The sequence below is a fragment of the Nothobranchius furzeri genome, chromosome 16, assembly GCF_043380555.1.
Source record: "Nothobranchius furzeri strain GRZ-AD chromosome 16, NfurGRZ-RIMD1, whole genome shotgun sequence".
In the NCBI taxonomy this organism is placed as follows: Eukaryota; Metazoa; Chordata; class Actinopteri; order Cyprinodontiformes; family Nothobranchiidae; genus Nothobranchius; species Nothobranchius furzeri.
In genome coordinates, this window is record NC_091756.1 from 53,786,048 (window position 1) to 53,808,840 (window position 22,793).

General features: G+C 42.5%; 1 protein-coding gene across 1 annotated transcript in view; it reads left to right on the forward strand.

Moving 5' to 3' along the window:
- The first annotated feature begins 21,745 nt into the window (after positions 1–21,745).
- LOC107387284 (galanin receptor 2a) overlaps positions 21,746–22,793 on the forward strand; it is a 2,970-nt gene continuing 1,922 nt past the window's right edge. The window contains exon 1 of the mRNA XM_015962169.3: positions 21,746–22,189. Within this exon, the coding sequence (XP_015817655.3) occupies positions 21,849–22,189 (341 nt within the window). The 5' untranslated portion in view covers positions 21,746–21,848. The remainder of the gene's footprint in view (positions 22,190–22,793) is intronic.

Sequence of the window (22,793 nt, forward strand, 5' to 3'; positions counted from 1 at the left end):
GGTTGTACTGACATTAATACTTGGAGCAAATCAACATTTAAAAGGTTCTGTAGAAACACACACTTTCCTGATTAAACAGTAACTGTCGTTTAATGTTTTAATGGTTGTCTGGGTCACCTGTAGCCAGATCGGTTTGCTCAGTTGCTTCTATATCATGTTTTGTGGAAACATTACATATTAAACTTCTATCATCAGTTGCTGTTTTTGCTCATGTGAGTTTTGCGTCATGGAGGCGGTTGGATGAGAAACGGATCTGTTAGAGCTGCTGAGAGGCTTCTAATGTTTCATATCAAACCTCAGATTTGTGCAAAAATAGACACCCGGGTTTACCACAGGGGATTTGGGGTTAACACTGGAACATTTTACTTTACAGTGGTTGTACGAGTTTTACACAAATACCTTTGATCAAATATAATTTGGACATTAACCGTAGAGAGGAATCCACAGATACATCACAGAAAAGACTCTGGGGTTTGCTGAGGGAATTTTTTGGTGCCCAGTGCCTGAAGAACCATATAAAACAGCTGATGATGTTTGACCCAAACTGACCTGCTTGAATGTTTCATCAGAGTCAAGAAAGCACAGGATCTACTTCATAGATGTGAGTAGCAGGAGAGGGACTCGTTTAGGGGTCCTGGCGGACCGGCAAGAACTAGTATGGCAGAGGTTCGTAAATACAGACATTTGTATGATTCAGCTCTCAGAGATCACCGTGATCAACATGTTGTTAATAATTCTTGGAGAGAAATAGCTCGCACTGTCGGAAAAGACGAGGACGCTGTTTAAAATGCTGGAATGACATGTTGTAAACAACAGTAATTTCTACTTCTACTATGGTGTAGTGTTGGATGCATGCCGTAGAGCTCCATGCTGCCCCCTACAGTTTGGGAGAATATTGGCTCACCGCAGAGACAAGCCGCATGAACCATAAACGCTGCGAGTTGTGAAGCGCGTTCCATCCGCGAGCCGCATCACCAAGCGGAAAGTGAATGTGTCAAGCATAAACCAAGCTTAAGTGTCTTAATGGTCTCAGGCCTTCTTATCTTTCAGAACTGCTTTTACTACATAAACCCTCGCTGTCTCTGCGCTCCTCCGGCAGCCGTCTCCTAGTTATTCCTAAAGTTAAAACACACACCCACGGCGAGGCGTCCTTCAAGTACTACGGCCCTCGCCTTTGGAACGGGCTGCCGGAGGACCTCAGGGCTGAAGGGAACGTCCAGGCTTTTAAGAATAGGCTCAAGACCCACCTTTTTAGCTTAGCTTTTAACTGATTAATATTTATCTAGTATGTTTAACTGTATCACCTGTCACATTTGTTTATTTATATATATATACCTATTTATGTTTATGTTTATTCATTTAGCAGACGCTTTTATCCAAAGCGACTCACAATTTATAACCTATAGGGCATGTTGTGATCTGTGGGGGAAACCGAAGTACCCGGAGGAAACCCACGCATGCATGGGGAGAACACGCAACTCCACGCAGAAAGGCCGCAGCCAAGTTTCGAACCTGCGACCTTCGTGCTGCGAGGCAACAGTGCTAACCACTGCACCACCATGCACCATGCAACCTATTTATCTCTTTTAATTAATTTTATTTTATTTACATCCCAGTGTTTTTATATGATTTTGTTTTCTTTATAATCACTTTTTATCAGTTACTTTCTATCCATATTAGCTTTTGTTATTTTACATGTTAAATATTTTAATCAAGCCCCCACAATGCGGCTCAAAAATTGAAGCAATCCTGGAAGTACCAAAAATTGCAGTTCCACCCTCATCCACTGGGGGCTGGTGTCAGAAGCGAGCAAATCCTCATTGACTCCCATGTTAAAAATACCAATTTCACAGCAGAAATAAACATGTTTACAGCCTGGTACCAAAACATGTTTTTGGTTTAAATGATCTAGTTTAGATTCATGACAACTCTGAGGGGGGTGAATTTTTTTTCTCACTCTTCTGTTTAAGTGTATTAAAAGCCTAAAATTCTGTATAATTAATGAGCATCAGACCCACGTGACTGCAGAGCTAGCTCCGTGGAAAGGCCTCAGTAGAGCCTCGGTCTGGCTTGGAAACTGTTCCGGGATTTTGAGTCTCTGTGTTTGTGTATTCTTGTTTGGATATTTTTTGTGCAATTGTTGGACAAAATGACTTGCTGTGGCATTAATTGCACTAATAGAGCGTCCAAGAAGTCTCGACTTCATTTTTTTCGGTAAGTAAAATTATATTTATGTATTTTAGGTCACTGCCGAGCTGAGCTTAGATTTTAACATGTACTGTTTAACCATGAAATTTAAATGTAATAGGGTAAAACCCAGTGCATTTAACATAATGCTGCACTTTAGAAAATGGGTTGAAATATAACATGTTGGTGGAGCTGGGTTCCGACTATCGGCTTGTGGAGCTCTCGGGAGACCGATGTTTTCCACCTGTTTCTCTCCTCCCCGCAGCTCGGCGTATCTCTGTCTGATCGCGGCTTCTGTCTGCTGCGCGGGCTGACGGCTTGTGGAGCTCTGGGATGGAATCATTTCCACCCGGTTCTCCCCAGCGGCAGCTCTGCGCATCTCAGATCGCAGCGGCGCTTGTCTGCTGTGCGGCTGCCGGCTTGTGGAGCTCTCAGGAGACCTCTGTGTTCCACCCGGTTTTACCCAGCGGTCAGCCCGGCGTATCTCTGACTCAGAAGCTCTGGTGTTGTGCACAGTTAACTCCGGTTGTAGCTAGGTTGCTACCTCCGTTAGCTTAGCTCCCTCCTCCGCGTTAGCTTTAGGTTAGCTTCAGGTTAGCTTGTAGCTAGTTCGACCGGGTGTCGTCAGTTGATCCCAGCCTTACAGCCCCACCCTCAGCTCCACCTCTCTTCCCTTTTGTGGAATTGTCTGAGCTTGACGGAACCTGTGACACGGTCAAAATGGCGGTGGTGGCCACCTCCCATTTATCTTCAAAAATGTGTTATTGGAGTCTATGGAAACCCATTGTCCAATATTTATATGTTGATGATTTAAATCCTCCAATGTTTCCTCTGCGGAGCCCTCTGCCTTGGGGCCGGTGGTCGGCGGCGGCGGCGGCCCTCCTCGGGTAGTGCCCAGGCAGTGGTGGGGGTCTCCGTCCTCCCTCCCTGGGCGTCATGGGCCGGTGTCTTAGCTGCTGCCATGGATCTGTTGCTGTCAAGGCAGATGGCTCTGCTGATGATGTGTCATCCATTACCTGACCCATCTGAACTCAGCCTATTGTTTACGTGTGTGTGTGTGTGCGCGTGCGTCTGGGTGATTGTATGTCCACCTTGGAAATTGGTTGCGGGAGGTAAAGTGTAATTGTCAATTGTTTTATACTTGGGGAGGGGGGCTGGGATGGGAATATGGGGCCATTTTAACCTGTGAAGCAGTTTGAGTTGCATTTTTTTTGTATGAAAAGTGCTATATAAATAAAGTTGATTTGATCTGATTTGATACTTTGACTGCATTGTACTTTTAGCTGTTACTTGAGTGTTATTATAATGATGTGAAAAATAATCACAACTCTTGAGTACATAATCTAGTTATTATGCTGGTTACTTGACTGAATGAAGATCTAGCAGGTTGTAACCAGACAAGCAGCAAACACAGACATGTTTACAGTCTGGTTAAAGTCTGCTGGACTTGATGAAGGTCAGTGAATTCAGAGTAAACAGTTTACATAATCAGTAAAAGCTTAGGCTGTTTTCACATACATGTCCTAGTGGGAAGGTTGGTTTCAAATACTGTGTGTTAGTAAGAGCCATTTATAAACGTGTTTCTTATGCTGTTTTATAGTCATCTGTTTTTCTTTCTTTAAACCACATGAATTTTCAGATAACTTTAAATTTTGATCCTTTTGATTAAATACTATAACAATCTAAACCTGCTGCAAAGACCAAACAGTTCTTATGTACTTCAGTAGCCTTTTATAAAATACTTTTTTTTATTTTAATTGAGTCTTTTAAAGAGTGCTTTATACTTCTAATTGAGTAAAACTCAATCAAAGTAAGGCTACTCTTATAGAGTACAATCTTGGGCTACTCCCAAAACTGACTGAACCGCTGATCCAAAGCTTCTGCTTGATCTCCTGGCTTCCTGTGAACAGTCTGATTGGTTCAAGGAAACAAAAACAAAATTAATAACAAAAGAAATATTCCTTAAATCTGACAGAAAATTTGTTTTTAATGAAATCTCTAAAATCAGAAGAGTTCATGTCTAAACTAGAGAAGTTTCTGAGTTTATAGCTCATCCGGCTGTGTTCTTCAGGACCAAGCAACCAGTCCTGTTAGGTCAAGCAGCGTGAGCCAAGTGTCCTGAAATAGAGCCAGCGTTCTTCAACACTCTGCAGTAAGTTCAGCTTCCTTATATCCCTCTGATTTTTCAGGTCTGCTCCGTATGTGTGAATCTTTGATGGGGGGGACCCAAGCCCCACCCCTTCAGGCAAGAGGACGGATCTGGGTCTGCTGAGACTAAGGACAAAGCAGGTGTATAACTGAGCTGTTTAATAAATATTCAGATCCAATCTCCTGGCCTTCTGTTGTCTGTTTGAGGGTAAATACCACCATGTGGACCTGTAGGCTGAGCAGCACCCGCAACAGTCCAGAATCAGAGCTCCTATTGGTCTGTTTTTCTCACTGGCTCCATCTGTCATCAGAACCAATTGTGGAGAAATCCAAACAACCGAGTAGCCGATGTTTGGGTGTTTTTACACCCCCGGTCCTGAACTCACAGATGTCTGTGCCTTGTGCACCGCTTGCATGCAAAGTGACATAACATTGACTACACGTGCACACATCCCTCTCAGACTGTTTTCCTCTCAAGTAGATTACACTTATTTTCCATCCTGCTCATCCCAGTGATGCATTATACCAATTTACTAACTCCAGTCTGGTCTGGGTCCAGTCTGTAGTCCGGACAGATATGGAGCTCAAATCCTGCTATGAGTGAAACCCTGTTTTTAAACCAGCAGATCAAGTTCTGGACTCTCATGTTGATCCGTTCAAAACCAAAAAATCAGGAATTAGTGACAATTTTTCTGACATGTTTTATTTTTAGATCATCTAGTTTGTCTTGTGGATTTTTGCTTCTGAACTCTTACAACAAAGTAAACACGTCTAATTCGGCTCCGGCAAGTCCTTCTTGTTACGTTTTACTCTTCATTTGTAGTCGACGTGATTATTGAGCTCACCAGGAATAACTGGTATCATTACTGAGTAATCACGGAAGATACCCGAGGGGAGGGGGAGTGTTTCGTGGCCGTGTTTGCTTTCAAAACCTAGCTTGTTTGCATATTTGCCACAGCAGCTTTAACAGTTAAATGTGAATAATGATCTTTTTTTTAAATAATGATCATTTCATAGCATATGTGGATTCAGTGACAGTTTGTGGCAAAAATACAAATTTTGTTAACTGCACAGCATTACTTGATGGTAAAAGTGCATGAAGACTGAAATAGGGTTCATCTAAATTTGCAAGGTGGAAAACAGGGAAGCCATCACTTTATTCAGCCTGGTGACTCTGGTGCTGTTTCTACTTACGCTGCATAAACAGTTATTCTACCATGTAAAACTAGTCATTATTGTGATTGTGTTGGTGCTCATTCTAGGTTTTATTTCTGTGTGAAGCTGCCAGCTCGCTTTATTGACATCGCCTGAGACCAAAGCTGTGACGTCAGCACCGATTCTCCTGCTCTAACTTGTTTACTTTGTGTGCATCTGGAGGATTCACATCCACTAGATGGCACGAAGCAGTCGAATCATCTTTGGCCAAACCATGAATATGTTGTCAGTACACTTTGTTCAATATGAAAACACCAGACACGCCAACTCTGGAGGTCGGAGCAACACCAGAACCAATGGCAGCATTGACCAAGTCTGCTTCAGCTTCAGAGTTTTGCTCCAAAACAACCTGATGATCCAAAACGGCTGCTGATTGGTCACATCTCAGAGATGGGTTCATTTCTTGAATACGAAAATAAAAGTGCAAAGAAAAGCAGATAATTCTGTTTTAATTCTTGTGGCTCTTGATCAGTTTAGAGCTGTTTTTCCTTGCCTCTGTCTCTTCTTTCCTGGCGTTTTTTCTTTGGATGCGTGTATGAAATAAAGTTCTGCAGCATCGAGATAGACTAAGCATAATTAGGGGGTTTGCATTCCTTTAGTTTTTCTATAAATACTCTGCATGTTTTTCCTCACTGCAATTCCCATTATAGCAGTGGAAAATCTGTCCACTTTGCATGAAACTGGGGGCCCCTTTTGCCCCCGTGGCCTCTGAGAGGGACTGGGTGGCAGGTCTGGAGGAGAACCGAATCCTCACAGGCAGGTCAATGAGTTTAAACCCTCCTTTCTACCGGAGCCGTCAGCAGCACGTTACTGCAGCAGCACGTCATCGCTGCTGATAGGAACCGCTGTGGTCAACAGAACCTTTTCCACTGGAGCCGTCGGCAGCCGTCAGCAGCGTGAGTCAGCCGCGTCTCAGGAGCAGCATGTCGTGGCCCTTACGCGCCGGTTCTATTTTCTACGTACTGCGCCTCTGAAACGGGTCAAGTTCGACATTTTTGGGGAAGGAAAGACAGGAAATCGGACGCGGAAACGGAGCGAAGCTTCCCGAGATTTTCAGAATAAAGAAACGTACTGCTTTCCGGTTGCTTTACTTTAAAAAAAAAGCTAGCTAGTGGTCTCCTTTGTTTTTCCATAATGGATGACGAAAGGTTGATTACTGAAGTGGAGAAGTACCCAATCCTGTTTGATCCCAGTCACAGTTTTTATAAAGACAACGTCAAGAAGGATAACGTATGGAGAGACGTATTAGCGGTTTTGGGGCAAGATGGTGAGTTTATGCTAATTATTAACGTGATTTCTTTTGTAGTTTTCTCCTGCTTGTTGTTGTGTTGACTGATGAAGTAACGTATGATTTTGCTAATGTCGCGTGACTTGGTGCTCTGTCGGTGACAGCTGCTCCCCTGCTGCTTCGCGTCTCGAGGGAAGGGCCAAGCAGCAGCTTACGCGAGCAAGACGTGCTGCTGCAGTAACATGCTGCTGACGGCTCCGGTGGAAAGGAGGGGTAAGACTAAACAAATCAGGTTCTTTAATCACCTGCTGATGAGTTTCCAAACCTGCTGTGAAGCCTCACAGTTACAGTTCAGAATCCAGACCCCATGGCTACAGGTGTAAGGTGCGATGACCCTCAGCTCTGGTCGTTTAGCATCCTTTACATCACAGTTATCTCACACACATCCAAACTCTTTCAGTTTATCTGATCCCTTTATGCAACCCTTAACTAATTCCTTTACATCCTGGATCGTTCCAGCTGTTCGAACTATCCCAGATGTTTCTGTGGTCCGCTGTAACAGCCAGACAGCAGATGTGATCCATTTGATCTGGGTCAATCTCAGTCAGGATTATCTATCCATTCAGTGAGCTCGTGAATTCAAGCAACAGAAACGGGATTCGATCTGGCTCGGTGGGTAGATAAGAGCGGGATGAAAAACTAAATGATAAAAGACCCACACTTGTGTAGCGCCTCTCAGAGTAAGGACTCCAAAGCACTTTACACTACAGTGTATCATTCATCCATTCACACACACATTCACACACTGATGGTGATGAGCTACGATGTAGCCACAGCTGCCCTGGGGCACACTGACAGGTGCCACCGGTCCCTCCGACCAGCAGGCAAGAAGGGTTAAGTGTCTTGCCCAAGGACACAACAGCAGAATTCTCTGTCCAGAGCCGGGATTGAACCTGCAACCTTCTGGTTACTAGACAACCCGCTCAACCTGCTGAGCTACTGCTGCCCTCCAGGTCCAATTCAGACAGAAATTAAACTTTCACCTGCCTCTCTGTGGACTGATTCAATTAAAAGTGTTGAACTAATCAGGACGTATTTAGAGAAACATAAAACGTAACTTATACAAAGAAGGAACTCTTTCACAAACAAACAGATTATATTTTCCTTTTGATATAAAAAAGAAAATCTGTTGTGAAATCTTGATGGCTTCAGGGTGTTAGTTCTGCTAAAACATCAACCAGGGTCATTCAGATGCCGGAGACGTTTGACTCGGATCAGTCTATGCCATGTGGATATAATGGTAATAATATTGATGGTAATAATAATAAATCCACACAAACAAAATGTTGATAACAGAGAAGAGGAGCCGGCCTGACCCAGTGAGAAGAGATCAAGTGCATGTTTTCCCGACGCTCAGACAGAACAGGGCTGCATCTCCACAGGTTTTGTGGTTTCTGTGTTTGAAAGCGCCACACGAAACCCTCTCTGAGAAAATCTCTTCCTTGGTTCTGGCTGTCCTTCATGGAGCTGCACTGGATCCCATGAGAACAGTTTGTTTCAATCAGAATCACACACTCACGGCATTGGGATGGGTTTTTTAGAACACTGCAAAATAGAAACAGCATTAAGATCAATCAAAACAGGAAAATAAACTTTTTTTGAACCCACAGATCTGCAGCCACGTGTTGTGAGACCTTGCCTGTGTTTGACTCCGGTGTCAGGGTTTAGGTTCTTCTTAACGCCTCACGACTTACAAAATTAAAAGAAGGCCCACAGAAGGATCCCGGGTGCAGCTCTGCTGCCCCACTTCACCGCTTCTCATCCTGCAGCTTTTTACTTCCTAAATGGCCCGGTTTACCACACCGGTAGAGCCCAGATGGACCTCCAGAGACCTGGCAAACATCTCTGTGTGGTAACTGTTCCGGAATTGTGGCAGAGTAATTCCTGGCTGCCTGAGTATCGGCCTTGGGTCTCAGAGGTGACGAAAGAAGTGGCATAATGTTTTATATGAGTTGTGCAGGGAACTTGTAGAAATAGCAGAGAGGCTTTGCTGATCCAAGTGTTCATTTTTATCCTTTGTCCCTGAAAGAGAAGGAAGATGTTCAGCCCTGTTCAGGTTTTATTCTGCAAAATAAGCCAAAGTTATGTGAGTGATTCTGCACTGCACTGTGACGAGGACATGGTGAGGTTAAATGCATAGAGCGGTTGTGGTCCAAAGGTATAGGGTCAATTCCCAGTCCTGCTAGGCCACGTGCTGGAGCATCCTTGAGCAAGACGCTCAAATTTCAAGCAAGACAAATTTCAACCCGCTGGTCCTCACTATAGTAATGAAAGGTCACATGCAGAGAAAGAAGGGGTATTCAAAAAGAATAAGAACAATGATTTTACTCACAATTTTCCTCAAAATGAGTAGACTTATTTAGGTAATTTTAAATAGTTTTATTGTTTTTGTAATCTAAATTCTACTCCAGGTACAGCAGGTAAAATAACCACCTGGATGTTGGCCAGCCAAAACACGGATCATGTTTTGTTTGTTTAAAATGACTCCTAGTGACATGGTTGTTAAATAAAACGTGAAAAGTGACCTGAAGGATGTGAAACTCGAAGATGAAATAACTCCCATTTTTATGTTCTATGAAATGTTGATGAAATTTGCTGCAATATGCTGATCAAATGCGCCTTACCTGACAGGTTATTTTTGTTTAAGTATCTTTTCGGAGTTTTCTCCTTTCAGAAATTATGTATGATTTTTCAGAAATCCGTAAAAGTGATTATCTTATCATGTGCTGTGATATAATGTAAGCAATGTTTATTTATTTATTTATTTTTGCTAACCATACCCCCTGCCCCGCAGAGCCCCGTGCAATAGGAAACTGAGCGCCGACCAAAACTAACCAATAGCATTAGACTACTGCTTACTTGCTTCAAATTTGAGGAATACCTCGGCTGATGCAGAGTTGATGAACTTTTCACGGACAAGTAAGTCTCTAAAATATAAATATATGAGAACACAATATGACACGAGAATAATACTTGTAAAACAACGTGTTTTAGCTCTGTTTGTCGGCACATTTATAAACAAGAAACTTGAAGTCGCCATCTTAAAAAAATGGATCAACTGACTATTAGTGTGATATGCTTGTCAGCCACTAGATGGTGCCATCGAACAAGAGAAATACTCTGGGAAGATGCTTTAATTGAACAAATAACTGAAAATTCCCCCTAAAGCCGGGCGTACACTGTGCGACTTTTTCACTTTTTTGAGCCGATTTTCCACTCGTGCGAGAATCCACGAGATCGGGGCGAGTTTTGCGCCGGGCGTCGTGTAGTGTACAGGGGGTTACGAGAGGCGATTAATACCACGTGACCAGCTACCGATCAGCAATCGTGAGCTCGCACAAACTTCTGGCGTGTTTAATATTTCGCTCGTCCCTCGTGAGGGTATCGCACTGTTGAAGCGGCGCTGCGAGCAGCTGCGACCCAAAAAGTATCAGAACCGCTCACGGCGCATGCGCAATCCTGCATCAACACCGCTCGCCCGCTATTTCCCTAATAACACACGTTGTTCGTTTTTGTTTCTACACGTTTTTTTACTCACAAAGATTGTCAAGAAAGCGTGTTTGTCGTGTTCATGTCAAATTAAACTGATCACAAAACACAGATTTACTTTCTTTATTTCGTTTTTCTCATCCAACCCCCATAAATCCCTGTGTGTCCTCCTGCAGCACTCCCGAAGGACAACAGGCAAAACAAGACAAAAAAGTCTGACGTGTTGAGTAAAAACTGCTATTTTTAGCATATTTTTAGGGCCAACGTGTTGCTACCAGACGTACAGTGTGAGCAGTCAGGTCGCATGACTCGTGAGATCTGCTCTGCGAGGAAGTCGTACAGTTAGAGCTGAAGCCAAGTGCTACGAGGGAAAAAGTCGCACAGTGTACGCCCGGCTTAGAAAGGAACCCTGGAGGAGCTGTTGGAGGTGGCTGATAGAGGACAGTCTGGGATTCCTGTTGGACCAGCTCCTACTGAGACCTGGACAAGAGGATGGCAACAAGATGTTGAACATGAATGTTTGTAAATTTCTGTTTTAAACCATATTTGTATATAAAAATCAGCTGATCTCAGAGAGATCTGTGATCAGACAGAGGGTAAAACTGGTTTCTGGACCTTGTCTTGGTGATTTGGGTGATTTAGTCCAGATCGATGCAGAACACTGAAATCAGACTGGCTACCATTGTTTTTTTTTTTTTTTTGTTTGTTTTTTTAGGCTCTGGTGCTGCTCTGCACCAATCTGCTAGAATCATTTTGGTTTTTTATTGGCATGTGAACAGCATCTCTGCTACAGTATCTTCAAGAAGCAAGACATGAAAAGGTCTCATGTCCGTACAAATTACAGCTCTTCGTGGTGCGACACCAGTGGCTCTAGTGGGACTCAAAAGTCATGTCAACCAAACCACATTTCAGTGATTCTTTCATTAAATCTTAGACTGATTACTTTACTTTTGAGAGGTTGTTTGTGATCCGTTGAGTTAATGAGATCTGTGTTTGGGATCCTGGAGATGTTGGAAACAAGAGGAAAACGTGACATCACAAGGCACATCATAACTCAGCTTGTGGTCAGACATGTTTTTACAGAAGCTGGAGTCGCGTGCGCCGACCTCCTCAGTGAAACATTGGGGTTCATTCTCTGTTTCACAGTTTTTGTTTTTGCTGGATCGAATGTTGTGTGTTTTGTTGCAGCTTTTTTCTGGTTCTGTTTTCATTTGAGCCAGATTTTGTGGTTTTCTCATGACGAAAGTCCACAGAGTGCAGCCTTTTCCGGTACGACGTGAAAACGCTTGCCCAATAAGTCCTAGAGTTTCCACCACACAACAGCAATGTTTCAATTTGTCTAATCGTTGGTATTTAAGCTAAGTAAACTATCACTCTTCAGGATTTCATCTGCACCCACAGCCCAGTCATGCAGACCTCTTATTCAAACCATTTGTGTGCGGTCAGGAGTGGGCGTGGGGATCGGATAACTCACGGGAGAAAGTCTGGGATGAAGAGAGTGAGAGGTCGTGGCAAGGAGCTGGAAACCACATGCAGCTTGCGTGACATTTTTTTCTTTCACAGCTTTTTCTGCTTTTTCCTCCTCACTTCCTGTCTGAGCTCACTAAAGCACCTGCAGGCTTCGACTTTCTGACCTCCAAACTCGGCTGTAGACTCTTCCGACGGGATTCAGCTCAACAAGGAGGTCTGCTCTGCAAGTAACTAGAAAGGCATAGTTGGATGTCTGGCTCTGCTGTTAAAGTCTTTTAGCTTTAACAGCGTTTGGTTTCTCAACCTGTGGCGAAACAACTTCATTCTTCAGGAAGACCACAACTCCAAAATTACTTCAACCAAACTGTGATTTTACGTTACATGTTAACAGTGTTGTGTATCTTACATTAAAAAAGTAATTAGTTGTAGTTACAAAGTACTTTTTCCCAAAAGAAACAGAGTTAGTAACTCTGTTACCACATTGTAAAAGTAATTAGTTACCTAGCAGAATAACTGTGACATTATTTTTATGTTTTATAATGCCTGCCTGATCGGACCAGTGACAACATGTTTAGCCGCATGCTGTCCTTCAGCCGCTGGTTGTCTAGGTAGTGTCCTGAAAACAATGTGGGCTACATTGATAATTGGAAAACTTTTGGGGAAAACCTGGTCTGAAGCAAAGAGACGGCATCCATCCCTCTTTGGATGGAGCAGCTCTTCTTTCTAGGAACATGGCCAGTTTTATTAGTCCTCCAGGACAACCCAGGGTCCAGACCAGGAAGCAGAGTCGTAGTTTAACCCACCCCTCTGCAGCTTCTGTACTGTTACCCACCCACTACCCCTTAGAGACAGTGTCCTGCCCATGGCCAAAACCACACAGATTAAATATCAGGCTTAATAAAGCAAATCATGGAAATCTCATAAATATTAGAACAAATTCAACTGAGCAGAAAACTAGAAAATTTAAATGTGGGTTATTGAACATTAGATCAATTTTTTCGAAGACTTTGTTAGTTAATGACTTGATTTGTGATAATCAGATCTCTTTGCTCTCTCTCACAGGATCCTGGCTGCAGCAAGAGGACTATGTTAGCTTAAATGAGTCGACTCCTTCAAATTACTTAAATCATCGTATTGCTCGAAGTACATGGCGAGGAGGAGGAGTAGCAACCATTTTTCATTCAGACTTATTAATCAGTCCCTTACCAATTAATAGCTACAGTTCGTTTGAACATCTTATTTTTAGTTTTCCTAATCCAGATTGCAAAACTGTAAAACCACTCTTGTTTGTAGTTTTATATCGTCCACCAGGCCCTTACTCTGAGTTTTTGGATCAGATCTCTGATTTTTTATCTGATTTGGTGCTAAATACTGATAAGGTCATTGTAGTGGGGGATTTTAACATTCATGTGGACATTGAAAATGATTGCCTCAATGTAGCCTTTAGTAATATCTTAGACTCAATTGGTTTTACTCAAAGAATACATAGCTCCACCCACTCCTGCCATCATACATTGGACCTTGTGCTGACTTATGGCATAGAGTGTGAGGAAATAACGATCTTTCCACATAAGCCAGTCCTCTTGGACCACTTTTTGATAACCTTTGAGTTTTTTATAACTGAGTTCTCGAGACATGAAAGTAAATTTCACTATGGTCGGTCTTTATTTGACAATGCAGTTGCATCTTTTAAATCAGCTGTTCCATCTTTACTATTTTCAGCATCTCAGAGGAACGTAGCAGAGGGCAATATTTTCATTTCTAGCCCTTCATAATTGATGATCTAGTTCATAATGTTACTTCCTCTTTACGTGTGGCATTAGATGATGTTGCCCCTTTTAAAAAGAAGGTAATTGGGGACAGGAAGTTGGCTCCCTGGTTTAATTCTCATTTATGAACTTTAAAACAAAACTCTAGAAAATTGGAGAGAACATGGCGCTCTACACATCAGGAGGAGTCTTACTTATCCTGGAAAAATAGTCTTGTGCTTTATAAAAATACGCTTCGACAAGCTAGAACTGCTTATTTTTCATTGCAAATTGAAGAGAATAAGAATAATCCTAAATTCCTTTTCAGTTCAGTTGCCAAACATACATAGAATCATAGCTCTGAACCATTTATTCCCTTAGTCCTCAGCAGCAACGACTTTATGGGATTTTTCACGCGTGAAATTAATTCTATTAGAAACAAAATCATTAGCATCCTCCCTAATGCAATTTCTTCTTCTTCAGTAAGTGAGGCAGCATCAGAGGTAACCGTAGAACATCATCTGTGTTTGAACTGTTTTGGTCCAGTTGAGCTTTCAGAGTAATCAAAAATATTAGCTTCATCTAAACCTTCAACTTGCATTTTAGATCAAATCCCAGAAGCCTCCTCTGGATCCAGATGACCCAATGAATTATAGACCATTATCTAACCTTCCATTTTTATCCAAAGTCCTGGAGAAAATAGTGGCCAACCAAGTATGTGAGCGTTTAAACACTAATGATCTGTTTGAGGAATTTCAGTCTGGTTTTAGAGAGTATCACAGCACTGAAACTGCATTAGTGAGAGTTACAAATGATATTCTCATGGCCGCAGATAAAAATCTTGTGTCTGTTCTAGTCTTGTTAGATCTCAGTGCTGCTTTTGACACAGTTGATCACAACGTTCTTTTAGAAAGGCTTGAACATGTTGTAGGGATCAAAGGAACAGCGCTAGGCTGGTTTAAATCCTACCTCAGAATCAGAAAACTTTATTGGTCCCCATGGGGCAATTAATTAGACCTGTCTGATAGATATCATTTTGTAAAAGTACATGACAAGTCTTCTTCATACTCCAGGGTTACTTGTGGAGTACCACAGGGTTCAGTGCTTGGGCCAATTATTTTTACTATATATATGCTCCTAATTGGTAAAATCATTAGACAGCATGGGATAAACTTCCACTGTTATGCTGACGATACTCAGTTATATCTATCCATTAACCCTGATGAGCCTAATCAGTTAGTTTGATTACAGGCTTGTCTTGAAGATATAAAAAAAATTGGATGACTCAAAACTTTTTGCTTTTAAATCAAGACAAGACGGAAGTTCACATCGCTGGACCTGAAATTTAGAAAAGGAAATTACTAGTCAATCACCTGACCTCAATGGCATTAAATTAGTCTACGAGAACAAAGTAGGGAACCTTGGTGTTATCTTTGGCCAGGACATGTCATTCAAATCCCACGTTAAACAGGTTTGTAGGATTTCCTTTTTCCACCTTTGGAATATTGCTAAGATTAGAAGCATCCTTTCCAGGAGTAATGCTGAAAAACTAGTTCATGCATTTATTACATCAAGATTGGATTACTGTAATTGATTACACTTAGGAAGTCCACAGAATGTAGCTAAAAGACTTCAGCTTGTCCAAAATGCTGCAGCTAGAGTTCTGATGAGAATTAAAAAGAGAGATCATATCTCTCCTGTCTTAGCTTCCCTACATTGGCTACCTGTTAAATTCAGAATAGATTTTAAGATCCTCCTTCTCACATATAAAGCTCTTAACAATCAATCTCCATCATACCTCAGTGACCTGATTGTTCCATATGTTCCTAACCGAGCACTTCGCTCTCAGACTGCAGGTTTACTGGTGGTTCCCAGAATATCTAAAATTAGGATGGGAGGCAGATCTTTTAGGTATCAGGCTCCTCTCTTATGGAACCAGGTCCCAGCTTCAGTCCGTGAGGCAGACACCTTGTCTACTATTAAGACTAGGCTTAAAACATTTTCATTTGATAAGGCCTATGGTTAAAATCTGATGTTAGCCTAGATCTGGACAAGTGGGGGAGTACAGGGAGGTGGAGTGTACAGTCGGTAAAGACAGCTCTCCCTTGCCCTGCCTCCAACATGCCTCCATCTACAAGGCTAGGTTATCCAGAGTTATTTCGTAGTTATGCTGCTATAGGCTTAGACTGCTGGAGGACACACTAACCACTTTCCGCACTCTACTACTTTCTTCTACAATCTTCTCTTTAACTGTATTATTTTCTGCAATTTCAGCTGTTAACTTTGTTTTTTCTCTAAGTGTTTTTCTCCCCAGAAGAAGCTACAATGATGTTCTGCTGAGATGTGGTAGCCTCATTGAGGGGGCCATCGTCTTGAACACTGTGGCTAAGGAGGTTTCTTCCTGTTAAAAGGGAGTTTTCCTCTCCACTATCGCTGCATGCTTGCTTAGTATGTGGATTGCTGTAAAGTCACTGACACTAGTCAGTGACTCGATGCAATTTGCTGGGTTCCTTATATAGGAAACTTTTTTTCTGATTGGCTTAATGAATTGACCTGTATTGGAATGTTTATTATGTGAAGTGCCTTGAGACAACGCTTGTCGTGATTTGGTGCTTTATAAATAAACTTTAATTGAATTGAATTGAAAAGTTATGTTCTATAATATCTATAATGTTAAAGATTTTTAGAACTGAATGATTCTCACTATTTGCAATGAACATTTCAGATATCCAGTAACAATTATCCTTATAGATATCTGGAGTGTTAATTTCTACCTGGAACAATAGACGTATAAATATCTGGAACACATATCCAGTCTGCCTTAGGTTTTTAGGGATTCTCAGATTTGTCAGACTTAATTCCTGCTAGCGCAGTTGTTATTATGGACATCTTTAGTTATAATTTCTAATAGTAACAGAATAGATGTTGATGTCTTCATTTGCAATTTTGACTGGAATACAGTTAGTACTAGGATACATTTAATTATTGCTGTATAAAAAAGAAAATACAGCGAGGTTCAATTTTTGATTAAATGTTGAAACGGCTTGCCATACTGATCAAGAGTCATCCTTTTGGGCTCTGGAAGGAGATGGTGTGCAGCTTTAATATAAACACCATCTCTTATCCTGATGTGGTGATGCTGGAACTGACCCACTCAGGGTTTTCACACCTGTGTTTCTTCTGCTACAAATTAGGAATTATAATTCGTAAACGTTTAGCTGTTTCCAGCGGTTCCGTTGACCTAAAAGGGTCACATTGGACCAGGAACCAAATATTCAATCTGCTGATTCACCCAGACTGGAGAGAGCATTTTTCTCAAGTTTTTCACGTACACATGGTTGTTGAGTCTGATCTTGTTCACACTACAAACACACTGAACCAAGGCCATTTCCTCAATGGGGCTCTAATAATAAGCACTAAAGGTTTGAACTTGTTCATCTAATCTGTTTTCATCATTGTTTATTCTGTTTCCATAGCATTTAGGGTCCATTTTATGTAAAACACTTATGTTAACACTTCTAAAGTATGAGATAATCTGTTTACAGTAATAAGAGGGTTTAATTCATGTGTTGGTGTCTTGTCTCACTAGCTGCCCTCTAGTCAGACATAGCTGCATCAACTCTCAGAATAAAACCCTCAAGGTGCAAATAGCTGCTCAGTAACCAGCTGTTTTATACACCAGGTTCTGGTGCTGCTTACCAAGCCCAAAATTCTCCATCTCAGTGTCCTGCATGAATTTCAGATCATAACCAACCTCGTAAAAGTCTGAGAGGAAACGCTAAAGCCAGAATCCAGACGGAGCCAGCAGGTTTTAATGGTACAGGATTCTAATGAAACACTCGTCTCCCAAAGAGCTGACGTCATTTACTCTCTCTCTCTCTCTCTCTCTCTCTGTGTGTGTGTGTGTGTGTGTGTGTGTGTGTGTGTGTGTGTGTGTGTGTGTGTGTGTGTGTGTGTGTGTGTGTGTGTGTGTGTGTGTGTGTGTGTGTGTGTGTGTGTGTGTGTGTGTGTGTGTGTGTGTGTGTGTGTGTGTGTGTGTGTGTGTGTGTGTGTGTGATGTCCTGAAGGTTTTCTGGTTTCTCCAGCATCTGAGGGCAGAGCATATGTTTTGGGGTCACTTTGATGTGTCACCTAGATGGTTTGGCGTCTGAAACATTGGGAGTCGTTCTTCATGAGGAACTTGCGATGCAGCTCGGTCACCCAGAGGAACCCCAGTTAGCTTGGTGGTTCACACGCTTCTGAGCTTCTGGCTGGTTCAAACAACTCCACAGGTTTGCCTGAGCCTACTGATAGTTTGAGCTGCTCCTTTGAGGAGGTGCAGGTAATGATGCGTTCATGTTGTTGATTCCTGGTCGGAACTCATTTCCTCCACCTGGTGCTCCACACACTAATGATTTGTCCAGATTAAAGTAGAAAAATTCCCATGTGTTGTCATTCTGCAGCCTCTGGTCAACAGTCTCAGCCAGCAGGCTGCTTTCAACATTCCTGCCCTCCCAAGCCCGTTAGCACGCACCACTGATGTCACTTCCTTCTCCGAGGGCTCCGGGTCCTCAAACATGACTCTGGCTGGTGGTGATGTGATACCCCCACTGAGCCCACAGCAGCAGATGAGTCTGAGAAGTCCTAGAAAGTGTTCCACAAGCACAAAAACAAAAGCCATACACTGATAATTTATGTGTCTCGGCCTCGACTTTTATCTGGTGTCATTTATTCGCTTAAACGCTCCCAGGAGGAAATCGTATGTCAAACTGACCCGGCAGACCTGACACACAGAGGAACTATAGATGACCTAATCCACCACAGAAGGAAGCTGCTGCTGTGGATGCTGAACCAGGAGGAGACAGTTTATGATCCACACTGACATTCTGTTGCCACTTGCTGGCCAACACGGGAATCGCAGACTGGGAGTCACTCACTCATCATCTAAACCAGTGGTTCCCCACCTTTTTCCTACAGGGACCTCCTGGCCTGTGTCCAAGACAATCAGGGGCCCCTACACCCTAACTCTTACCCACATAAACACATAAAGTTGATTAATAAACTTTACACAGACATACAAAAATAATTCTTATACAGAGTTTTGATTATACTATTGGATGTTTTATTGGGATTTTATAAATGTAATTTTTACAAATATAATGTACCTCACAACCTCAGAAAAGACAAGACTGTGGGGACTCCCCTGAGGGGTCACGGTTGGAAACTACTGATCTAAACAGCTTCATCGTCTGTAGGGTTGTAGGGAGCCATTCATAACACTTGCCTACGCACAAGAAGAGTTTGAAAATTACATAAGTCATCTTCCACGAAACCTTTCTTTATAGATCATAAACTTTATAGGAAAATTTGTGCTTCTTTAAACAAACATGTACAAGCACATTTTGGAGACATGAAACCTGGCATTGCAGCCAGTGAGATGGTAACACGATAAATGTAAGCTGCATTTAAAGACTTGGAGACCTTTGCATGCACACACACACACACACACACACACACACACACACACACAGCCGATAGCCCCACCACACTCCTGTCTCTTAATAAGAATCTTAATGAATATTTTGTATTTAAGATATCATCCCACATTCATATGTACCTTCAAATTACTTATTTGTGCATTAATAATTTGACGTTCTGCAGCGCATCAATTATTAACCAAACTTTAAAACACGGCCGGAGACCGAACCACAGCGAGCCAGGGAAGAGCTCCACCTGCTGCACTCTCAGGTTTTCGTCATGAATCCAGTTAAATAAGTATCTTCTCCACGGACAGCAGCGACAGACACATGAGGCGCTCACTTCGCCATGGAGAAAATGTTATCAATTGCATTTAAAGACCAGCTGATCAGATCTATTGTTAGGTAAATAATCTAAAGAATAATGCAGAGAGGTGCTCCAGATACAGACTGACAGTACAGAGAGTGGCAGGTAGAACAGGGTTAGGAAGTTGAAAAGAAAAAGCATGCCTTCTCCTCAGGACCAGGAAATCTTCCTCCTTGCATCCATCCGACCACTTCTTTTTTAAGTTTTGTTTTGCATATTTGATGTTTGCTGTGGAGCGGCTTCACGGCACAGCTCACCGCCGTAACAGCACGATGCCACTGGAATGCAATCAAGCATTTTTCCGTGTTCACACCTCTCACAAATACCTCGATTTCCTTGGTTGCCAGGTTCACTGTAAAAGTCAAAGTCCCATTAGTTGTCACACACACTGATGTGTGTGCGAAATTTGTTCTCCACATTTGACCCATCCCTTGGGGGAGCAGTGAGCTGCAGACACAGCTGCGCTCGGGAACCATTTGGTGGTTTAACCACCCAATCCAACCTTGTAATGCTGAGTGTCAAGCAGGGAGGCATTGGGTCCCATTTTTTCAAAGTCTTTGGTATGACCCGACCAGGAATCAAACCCTGATCTCCCAGTCTCAGGGCGGACACTCTACCACTAGGCCACTGAGCTGGTAAAATGCAACTGATCAGGCTCATTCATACACAGCATATTCATAAAGTGCTTTGCATTGACCATTTAAGGCATAAATTGGGTGTGAATGAGGCAGGGTGTCATCCAAAAACACATACCAAATATGGGTGTGATTTGTGAAGCAGGAATAGGTCAAAACCTTGTTTGCTGCACTTAGAGTTTCAGTAAGAATTTTTTAAATAAGGCTCCTGGTGTCTAACTCCAGCTGTCATCAGATAATAGGTGGGGAACACCCTGGTCCATCATGGGGACACACAATGACAAGTGGTCCCTCTCACACACACACACACACACACACACACACGCACGCACACACACACACACACACACACACACGCACACACACACACACACACACACACACACTCACGCACGCACACACACACACGCACACACACACACACACACACACACACACACACACGCACACAAAGAGGGACCTTTTAGAATCTCCAATTAACCTGACATGCATGTTTTTGTCTGTAGAAGCAAGAATGTGTTGGCTGGTAGAACGAGTACCTGGAGGAAACCCTGTGTGCATGAGGACAGCATGCTGACTCCATGCAGAAAGGTCACAGGTGGAATTTGAAACACTTTCTCTCTGTAAGGTAACAGTGCAACAAACTGTGAAAGCATGCTGCCCAACTGGGAATCAGTTGTGTTTAATCTTGATTATATATGAAAACAAAATCAACGTTTAATCAGACAAGTACGTTCACACACTTCAAAAGAAATGAACGCCTTTCACTTTGTAGAATTCCCTCATTACTTTTTAGTTTTCTCTCAGTTTCAGTTTAAACATGATTTTTTTATACCAGTAAAAAACTTTGAAGAAAACATTTCTAAACAAACACGACTGTATTCATCACTGGAAACCCCTGTAGTCTATATTGTTGGGTTCTGATCCCACTCCAGTGATTCAGATAAATATATGTTGAAATCTTATAACTGAATGGTTGGAGTTTATGAGTGAGGTTAGGATTTGGGATTAAGATTAGGGTTATTCTGTACATGATGTATGTATGTGATTTCATTTTATTTCTTAAATTCCCAACTTGTCTTGAGCCCCCTGTTGTGCTTTTCTCGTGCCGTTATGAAAAAAGACAAAAGTCGAAACCAGCCTTTTGATTCTTCCTTCCTTCTTATCCGTGTAGAATATCCAGAACCAGACGGTTCTCTGGACTGGCTGTAACAGAACCTCCAACGCCCCTCTACTCTTGTGTGATTTGGGTGAAGACCTCAGAACCTTCTTGTATACGGGTTAGTCCCAGCTCTCAGGCCCCTTCTCCTATCAGAGCATCACTGCATAGTGGACGTCTCACCACAAGGGGGAGCGATTTTCTTAGTCCAGTGAGTAAAGGTTCTGATGCTGCTTCGCCTCATTGGATCTTTATTCCACAGGAACATTGAAGTTAGTTGATCTAACCGATGCTTTTCTTTGTCGTATGTTTTAATTTTGCAAAATTTTGAGTTTATCAGGTAAGATTTTCCTCTTTTAGGAGGAAAATTCTCAAACTATGGTGCGCCAAGTGTAAATCGCATTTAAGCCCATTATATTTAGGTTTAGAATTAGCATTTAGATTTAGATTTAACATTTAGATTAGCTGAAATTAAGTGATATTTAAGCACATTTTTAAATGTGATAAAAGTTGCTAAATGTTGGAAAACTGAGCTAAGTATCAAATAAATGTCTGCTAAATAATGTACACCAGCGATTTACGCATGGCGCCCCATATCAAACACCCCCAGATTGCGCAAACGCGCCGCGCATCACCACCGCTGCGCACTCATCAAACCCAGCGAACTTGAGTTGAACAGCTGCGAGATGAATTTGTCTTCACCCAACTTCCCCGGCTGGAGAGCGGAGACGGTTCTGATTTCTTTGGGCTTTTCGCTCATCTTCCTGCTCGGCATCGCGGGGAACTCTCTGGTTCTGGCGGTTCTGTGTCGGAACGGCCAGTTGAAAACCAAAACCACCAACATGTTCATCTTCAGCCTAGGAGTGGCGGATCTCTGCTTCATCGTCTTCTGTGTCCCGTTTCAGGTGACCATCTACACCCTGGACCAGTGGGTGTTCGGTTCGGTGCTCTGTAAAGCCGTGCACTTCCTCATCTTCCTCACCATGTACGCCAGCATCTTCACCTTGAGCGCCGTCTCCGTGGACAGGTGCGTGTCCTGGCTGGAAGCTGCAAATACTGTGGTCATTCATTAGTCACAAAAACAAATCATCTGCTTTGGTCTGAGGAGGATTCAGTACTGAACCTGAACCCTCTCATCTACAGGGAGACTGATGATTGAAGTCAATCAGCATCAGAGTTTAGTCTTCAGAGATTACAACCAGCAATTAAATAAATATCACAATTATAGGAAATATTTGGATTATTAAAACTGCTGTTAATTCTGTATTTTCAAATCAATGATGCAGACAAACGTGATTATTGCCATGGCGCCTCATGTGGTAACACAATTACAAGGAAGTCAGTGCAGCTGCACATAGACATTGTAATATACTCTAAGTGTAAAGGAAAACTAATCCTACAGAAATGTGAAAACGACTGCAATAGCTAGTTGGGTTCACCATGGCAACCACCCATTTGTGTCTGTCACTCCCTCATAGTAAACTCGGCGAGAGTCAGACATGCAGGAGCTCAAACTAACCCCGAACAAACAGCTACTGGTGAAAAAGATATTCGGGAAACGTTGAACTCTGAGCATCAGAAGGCTGTGATGGTCACACTGGAGAAACTAGAGCACCTAATCTCAGGTGCAC